The 8,422-nt window shown below is 45.0% G+C and overlaps 1 protein-coding gene across 1 annotated transcript; it reads left to right on the forward strand.

The window, feature by feature from the left end:
• The first annotated feature begins 1,833 nt into the window (after nucleotides 1–1,833).
• LOC104082970 (TRAF3-interacting protein 1-like) lies at nucleotides 1,834–5,077 on the forward strand. The gene is made up of 2 exons (XM_009586268.1): nucleotides 1,834–1,996; nucleotides 4,710–5,077. The coding sequence occupies exons 1-2, from the start codon at nucleotides 1,896–1,898 to the stop codon at nucleotides 4,873–4,875; spliced, it is 267 nt and encodes an 88-aa protein (XP_009584563.1). The 5' UTR covers nucleotides 1,834–1,895; the 3' UTR covers nucleotides 4,876–5,077.
• The last annotated feature ends 3,345 nt before the right edge of the window (nucleotides 5,078–8,422 follow it).

Genomic DNA, 8,422 nt, shown 5'->3' on the forward strand with positions numbered 1-8,422 from the left:
TATATATATATGAGTTCATCAGTAAGCCAAGGGCTGCTGAAATGTGTTTGGCAGTAGTCCCTGCTGCCTCCAAACGCAGCTGAACAAACAGCCCGCAGCTCGCACAGGAAGACAGGCCAATTGGGTAGGAGGGCAGGAGGGGACAGCGTGGTAGATTTGGTGTCCCAGCAAGAGAGAAGCACACTGCCACCTCTGTGTTTATATAGCTGCTAGGAACTGTGCTTAGGAATTGGTTGATCCTGTGGTTGCGGTGGTAGAGAAAGACCTTTCTAGTTTTCCGGCATACATTAAATGACCAAAATGGCTTTAAATAAACTTTACTTAAAGTTTTGTGTGTCTTAAAAAAAAAAACAACCTTGGTTTGGGAATTCGACCTGTAGGGCTCTTGGAAAGAAAGAAAAATTAGGTTGTTTTTCTTGAAGGGGGAGAAAAAGCAGTGGACTTTTCTTTAATGGTGATTGTTGTTTTCAGGGAAGGCTTTCCTGGAATAAGATTATAATAGCCTGTTAGTAACGTGGCATCCCTTTGCTCTTTTTATGGCATCCTTTTGCTCTTCGTGACTTCGCCGCTTTAGCAAACACTTTCCCTGTATTTAACTTGCAGTAAGCTAGGAGGCTTCAGGAGATTGACCACAGAGACTCTGCTGGCTGCACATGAGGGAAGTGTGCACAAGACCAAATTATTTTTGAGTAGTGGAGTTTATTGAGGCCACATCTGCAGCCTGCATGATTTTACAACCACTGTTAACAGAAGTACAAGGCATGGAATAACCGCCGTCTATTTCAGCTGTGCAGCGTGAAGTGCTATTATTAGGACCAGCATTAGGAGCTGGAAATCCAGATACAGACAGTGGAGGGAGAGAAGCGTCTTGAAGGGACTGATTTAGAGAACTAGAAGGAGGCTGTGCCCTTCAGCATCGGCTGTAGCTCCCAAGTAGCAGCAAAACACTGTGGCAAACAGATCCAATGAACGTTCATGGTAGACTATACCATCCTGAGCGGGGATGCTTCTGCTTCTCCAGATTGCTGCCTTTCAGATTTCATAATCATCTTCCTCCAGAGTTTAACATGACCTTTTTTTCAGTGTCGTTACGCACTGTGACTTGCAGCAGTCTTGAGTAGATGCCAATCCACCGAGTCCTGGTGCAGGGCCCTGGAGTGACGTGGTGACAGTCCAGCCTTGCCCTATAGAGTGCACAGGGGGAGGATGGAGGGATGTGTGATTTACACAGCTAACGCGTTGGCAGCCAGTGGCAGCAGCAGATTGATAACAAAAGTGTTGTTGAGTATTACGTGTCTGTTGAAAGCTTCTGTTCAATGATGCCTCATTAAGCCACAGAAATTTCCTTTTCAATATATAGAAATAGGTTGAAGTGAGACTGAATGTGAAGGAGGTTCCCCCTCCCTACACCCACTTGCTTTGGGAAAGATCATGTCAAGAATGAGAACATTAGTGAGATCATTTATAGGATCGAATACTAATTTTACTTTTGTGCACTTGTGATCTGAAAAACAATTTAATATTGCTGATGCTATTGAAACAGTTTTGTAGCAGTCCTCTGTAGCAGTGGTGACTTGGATGTGGCATGCTTTCTGCTCATCTATTTCTAGACTATTGCTTTGTTTCTTCTCTTTCATTGCAGTCTGTCATGAACATTTCTCCAGATACTTCACAGTTAGCAGTCTCCAAAACATTCTTCGTTCAGTAAGTCATACACAACAACCATTTTCCCTAGTTTTGATGCTTTCCTTCTCATTCATCCTTTCTAATAGGAGACGCCCTTTGTATCGGAAGCAGCTAGGAAGAAAGAGAGAGACTTGGTAGCCAAAGAAATTGAGAAGTTTCAGGTCTCTATTCAGACTCTGTGCCGGAGTGCCCTTACGCTTGGCAGGATCATGGATTACATTCAAGAAGACATGGATGCCATGAAGAACGAGTTGCAGATGTGGCGGCACGAGAACAGACAGCATGCAGAAGCTCTACAGAAAGAGCAAAGGTGAGTGTGGTCAGGGAAAGTTTGATTTATCTCTTGAGACAGATTTCTGTTTTTAGGAAAGGGGAGAGTTTTACTCATTTTTCAAAGCAAATTTGTCATCAGTCATTTTTTTAGTTTTGGGAATTTTTTTTACAGTCTGAATTGTTTTTTGAAGTGTTAAAGTCTTAAGGTCTTTTCAGCTCAATTTCATATGATGTACCATGACAGCAGAGATGCAAATGTTTGTGTGATATGAGAGGGCTTGATTTGTTTTCTTCTTCTCACAAATATATAAGGAGGAATGGGGGAAGAGCTGAGTAGACAAAGTAGATTTTGAATCGGGACTAGGAGTGGATTCCTAAATCACAGCCTGCTCTCTTTGTGCCATTGAATTCAGCGTGTTCTGCAATGGTGTTAATAACAGTTGTGGTTGTCTGTGCAAAGTTAAAAAACAACATTGGAAAGCCAGGAGAGTGAAGGTGACGTGCATAGTAGAAACAAGGAGGTCAAGCCTAGAAACAGGTTCTTTGGCCTTACTTGTCTCACCAGTGTGTCTTTATGCTCCCTGGAAACAGAACATCCCTTCCAGTTGTGTGTCCTCTGATCTTAAACATAAGCTAGATATCGATCTTCTTGGATTCACAGTCAGCCTAGATAGATTTGCTGCTCCCTGAATCCACGTGCTTCATTCATGCAGAAGGAAGTATGTGTGGTATGCTTAGCTAAGTCCTATCTAGGTAGGTAGCAATGTGTTAAATGTTGGAAATTTACAGCTGCTGGCTTAGTCCACTGGCTGGGGTGGGAATTAGGGCTTTGGTTCACATATAAAGTGTAATGATGTTAATTCCTTGCACTTACATAGCACCTTCTATCCCAAAACCTTGACAGGCTTTAAAACTCTGGTTGGCCTCAGAATGCACCACCCCTGCAAAGAGAAAGGAAATGGTGTTTGGCTTTATTTTACGGTTGGAGAAACTGAGGCATTGACTCACTCACCTTTGCACCACACCTAGCGACAGGGAGCAAGTCTCAGGCCTTTCTCCAGGCATGTGCTTACTCAGTGGATCCACTTTGGCCTTGCCGTTTATAATTCGGCTGGTTTTCCAGCACAGTGACTGTACATGCTTCGCTGGCTTCTTATGTCCCCTGAGTTCCCAGGCAAAGTGTACTAAGGACAAGACTGTCTCCTTGATATTGGTGCAGAAGGAGCGGGGGAATGGGAAGAAGGAACTGCCCAGCTGATTTTGTTTGCAGATTTATGTCAAACCAAGCTTTACAAAGGCCAGCTGTTTCGTGCGAGACTGCGGGCAGGCTAGCGTCCCCTCAGCAGAGCCACTCGGTTCCTTTCACGAGCTAAGACTGCCGCAGCATATTCCAGCACTTCACAAAGCTTCGTATGAGATCCTAATCAGATCAGTGTAGTACTAAGGCATATCCAATCCTTCAGGAAAGAATTACAGAGTATCAGACACGAAGAAGACAATGCTTCCCGTATGTACTGGAATTTGGATGCATGTCTTTGTTTTCTTTGCTTCTGTGAAAGACAATTGAAGGATCCCATTGGGGAAATGTTAGTGCAATTTCCAGCAATGCTTTTTGTGATTTATGCTAATGTGGTGGAAAGGAGGGGAAAACTAAATGATTTTGAGATGTGGACTTTAGCTAATGAGTCCTCAAAGTGACTGGGTAATTCAGAATGACAGCAAGCTAGTTCTGTCTGTCATTTCCCTGGCTGTTCAGCGTTCCTGAAGATCAGCAAAGCATTACAGAAGGGGGCATATTTGTTTTAAAGCCAAACAGCCCCATTCACTTCAGATGCATCAGTGTACTTGTGGTTTATTAGCATAGGATTTATTAAATTTCCTATTAGTGTGGGATTGCCTGCCCTTGTCAGCAGCTAGTGATGGGTCAGTTTTCATATACCTTGCCTCTTCTCGGACGTCTGTCTGCTGTAGCCTGGTGCTGCCGGCAGCTGCTGCTGTCTTGCTGCTGGTTTATTGTAGGAAATAGCTGGTAGCAGTCCAGCAACCTCCACAGCAGTTGCATTTGTCCGTCTCTGCCACATGCTTCTCTCCTTTAAGCTCTTGTGGTGAGGCCCACAGGGATGGCTGTTACCATGTCTATCATGGTAGGACCCGAGGGCCCCTGTAAAAGGTGGGTGTCCTTAGAATCATAGAATAGTTTGGATTGGAAGATCATCTAGTCCAATCCTCTTGCCATGGGCAGGGACATCTTGCACTAGATCAGGTTGCTCAAAGCCTCATCCAGCCTGACTTTGAACACTTCCAAAGATGAGGCATCCACAACTTCTCTGGTCCTTGTGTTACATCCCACAGAGTCAGGTGCTGCTGCATCCCTGGGCAGGTGGTTGCAGCTTTTGGCTGGGTAAAATGAAAGAAGTGTTGATGTATGCATAGGGTGAGCTGAAATAACTGCAAAGCAGTTTTTAGCAGAATTTTAGCAGAAAGCGGGATTTGAGCAGAAAAACTAGATTAGCCAAGAAGTGACTGTTTACTGTTGAATTGTGGGTGATCTCTCTTGAACAATATTCTACTCTGTCCATGTTGTTAGCTTTGCCTTTGTGCTTCTTATTCTAAACTTTCTTTCAGGAAGGGTGGGCACAACTTAAACTCTTTGCGAACTTTCAGGTATTGAATATACTTTCTTGGAGGCTTAAGTAACCCGAAGCAGCATAATGTTTCCAATAACATTATGCTCTTTGTGTCTCTTTCAGCATCACAGACAGTGCTGTAGAACCATTAAAAGCTGATCTGGCTGAACTGGAACAGTTGATTAAAGACCAGCAAGACAAGATCTGTGCTGTAAAAGCTAATATTTTAAAGAATGAAGAAAAAATCCGAAGGATGGTTCTTAGCATAAACCTGTCTTCAAGAAGGTGAAGAAGAGGGGAAAAAAAAAAAGCCTTGGGACTGACTGACATTCCTACCAAATAAAAACAAAATAGCGAAGAAAACTAAGATATGCCTTGTTTAGATATAAATGTTTAGGGACCAGAAGTCTAATAATTATATAAAATCCCATTATTGCATTGCTCTTTAGATGTTGATATTACCCAGGATAAAATTATATTAATTTGAATGCTCAAGTTGCAGAGCTATTAAAATAACTTGTTTGTTTAAATGTGAACTGCTGTTACTTACAGGTAACAGCACTTACAGGTCTTCACAGCCCTCCTTCCCTCCCTGGCCTGTTGAGCACAGTTTCTGAGCGACTTCTCTCTACGTCTCCTTCTCCTCATTTCCACTGAGGTTACTTTTGAACACGCTATCATGAAAAATGGGTATTAGGTACTTCTTTTGCCCCCTTAAAAAAATGTTCCAAACTCCTGCAGGTCAGAAAGTTCCTGAATCCTGTTTGTTATTAACAGGGAAAATTATCTACAAAACAATGCCACAAGATCAAGAAGTAAAGCCTTGTGTAACTTGCAGTTCTTTGCACCATTACAGAGATGATGTCATGTTTTCAGAGCTATCAGGAATCTTATTAGAAGCAACTGAAAATGCAATGCGAGCATCACCATGTAAGGGAGCAGAAGTATTTTATCTGCACAGGTGTTAATTCCATTTTTATTGCATATGTTCATTTGGAAAGGATTAATTTAAGTACCTGTTTCCTCCCAAATGCATGTTCCTGTAACTTTTTGTACGTGTATAATTCCACTGATTTTTTTCGTTAACTGCAGATGTCTGTACTGTTTTCCTAATGACCTCTTGAGTGTACTGCACATTAGAGTCCAGCTTTACTTATTCCTAAATCTGCAAAGTGTATTAGCGTAGACACAACTATATGACACTGCACTGAGCACAGAAGGCTTTAGTCCCCTGCAAGGCTGTTCTCTCAAGATTTTTGTAATGTGCGAGCACATCTTCTCCTCCCATGTTGTTGGATTGTGTATGAAGTGCTAGTGTCCTTTTTTTTTCCTTCTTTGATTGGCATATCTGTGGGGTGTTTTTTTTTTTTCCTTCTTGGGTTCTTTTTCTGGTATCTGGACCTTGAAAAACCTACCAAATGGATCATCACCAAATAGCGTGAGTATTTAGTATGTTAAATACAGACATTTTAAAGGGCAGGATGCTTTGCTGCATGGGGTTTTGGTGGGGGTGGAGAGGAAGTAGGGGACTTGTGAAGGAATAGGAGAAATTTTCTGATCTGTTCTTAACAGCACATGCTCTTTGCATTTGAATTGTCACTTCAGGTTTTTTATTTCAATATCTGAACTTTAAATGGTAAAGCAATATTCTGGGTAGGGTCCAGAGAGGCAGGACTCCTGCACTGACCCAGCCCTGCATTGCCACCCTCTCCTACCATGCATTGTTTCTCACCCAGGGTTGGAGCCTGTCCACTGCATCCTGGGTCTCATCACACGAAAAGGGGTTCAGGATGTCCACCAGAATCCCCAGAGCCCAGAACTGATGGGGAAAGCCTGTGTGGTCAATATATAACTTCGGAGCGGTTTGAGTGCTCCCTCCCTTCTCCCTTTAAATACTTGCATCAAAAAATACGGGGGTTGGTCGGATTGCTCAGACCCCTGCTTAGACGGTGTTTGACCCCGTGAGCCCCTAGTCCCTCGGTGCTTCTGTCGCCACTGCTAGAAGCCACCCTTTAAAAGCGCAGAGAGATTTGTTACCAGTCCCCCAGCCTTTGTCACCCCCTCGGTGCGTCTCCCACGCCCCTTCTGCATCCACAGACAAGACCAGCGCGGTGCTGCTGGAGCACAGGGCTGGCAGGAAAGCAATAAGAAGAGACCAGTAGCGGGGTGTTTCAGGTGCTCTCCAGGGACATGAAGTGATTTCAGCTCTGCCCTGGGTTAAACAGGATTTAAATCGTGACTTTTCCTTTCCCTCAGCTACTCCATTTCAGAAAGTTCTCTTCACCAGACCCTCGCTCCTCGTCTTCGCCCTGCTGATGGGCGCTGCCTGCTCTTCACGTGGTGACATGACCCATGCATTCATCTGTCCTTGTGTTAGAAGTTACTGTCCCCTGCATCAGGGTGGAAAGCATAGAGCTCATATAAACCTGGGGCTTGGAGGCACTGATTTGGTTCCTGGGAGACTTTAGGGATGACTTCTTGCATCTATATGCATCTGATTTCTTATGCTTTCTGCATCAAATATCATTTTAAACAAGAATCGGCTAGTGTTAGGGTTTAGTAACATGTCTGATGTCTCCCGCAGTCTTAGCTGGCTCTCTGTGTAGGTTTGCTTTGTTTTCCAGCATGATGGAACAAAGCTAGTGCCTTCGAGCTGAGGCTTGGTTTACTTTTAAAGGCAGGTTGAGGATGCAGCACCGAAAAAGCAAATAAACAGCTGTGCCTTACGAAGGGGAAAGGAGCCTCTCTGAAAATGCATAGAGAAGAACGTGTGCGCACGTCTGCCTGCGTTTCTCTCGCTCACGACGCCTTGCCCGTGCCTTGGACTTGCGTTTCAGCTTGTGGGTGGTTCATTAGCAAAGGAAACTTTGCTAGTGCGGTGGTTTGGGGTTTAAAACCCTTACATTGTCAGGCCCCTCTGGCGCTAATGGAGCCTGACAGTTCTGGGAAGCAGGACTTGTATTTCACGACGTGCCTGACATTCCTCTCTTGTGCAGGTCAGGAGGTGGCTGCCAGCCCCTCTGGGTTCGGGCTGGGGAATATTTCTCAGCTGAATAGGTGGAGCTGTTGGCAGGATCCCGAAACGCAGCGGCTAGCCAGCGAGGAACACCAGTGGGGTGACAGGACCTCCCCACATCAGGAGGACTCAGGTCCAGGGGCAGAGGGGGCTGGAAGGGGATGGTAGGGTGAGCTCAGAGGTCTCCATCTGAGGACATCAGTGAGTGCTCTGAGTGTTGGAGACTGTTCCCTAGGGTGGGAATGGAAGAAGCTTAGTTCTGTGTTCAGTGGTGCAGGGGAAAGGAAGCCTGAAGGGTTGAGGTGTGTGAAATGGGATTTGGACGGAGTTTAGGTACCAGAAGGTCTAACTGTGGTTGTGAGGGACCCCCTGCTCACCTGGGACCTCGCCCGTCAATTCCAGAGACACCAGTGCCAGGTGTCCCAAGCCCAGACATGCTGGCTGTGTAGGCTGCTTCTAGATCCAGCCCATTTCTTGAGCATTCTTCAATTCACCTCATTGTCAGGCTGAGCTCAAAAATAGGGCTCCCTAGAAAAGCCCGTTTCTCTGCCTTGTCTGCAAGAGTAGCCTTGGGCAAGAAAGCTCAGGTAAGGCTGTTTACTTTGCCAGTGGCTGAAGTTGTGAGATTTGTTTCACCCATCTATGAGGTTGTGAGTCCTTCAGTCTCAGACCCCGCACCTTGGTTACAAGATCAGGTGTCTCTTCCCATCTCGTGAAGGCTATCTGCCAGGGTTCCTCACCCATCACAAAGGTAGATGCTCTGGGGTAGCAAGCTCTGCACACCCCTTCTCCCCCAAATTCTCACTCCCCACTGGTACCC

This window comes from Fulmarus glacialis, unplaced genomic scaffold (assembly GCF_000690835.1).
Source record: "Fulmarus glacialis isolate BGI_N327 unplaced genomic scaffold, ASM69083v1 scaffold47109, whole genome shotgun sequence".
Classification (NCBI taxonomy): Eukaryota; Metazoa; Chordata; class Aves; order Procellariiformes; family Procellariidae; genus Fulmarus; species Fulmarus glacialis.

Coding starts and splice junctions, on each gene's coding strand:
- LOC104082970 (XM_009586268.1), top strand. CDS start 1,896: ATGGATTACATTCAAGAAGACATGGATGCCATGAAGAACGAGTTGCAG. Junction 1,997..4,709: donor GCTCTACAGAAAGAGCAAAG/GTGAGTGTGGTC, acceptor TGTCTCTTTCAG/CATCACAGACAGTGCTGTAG.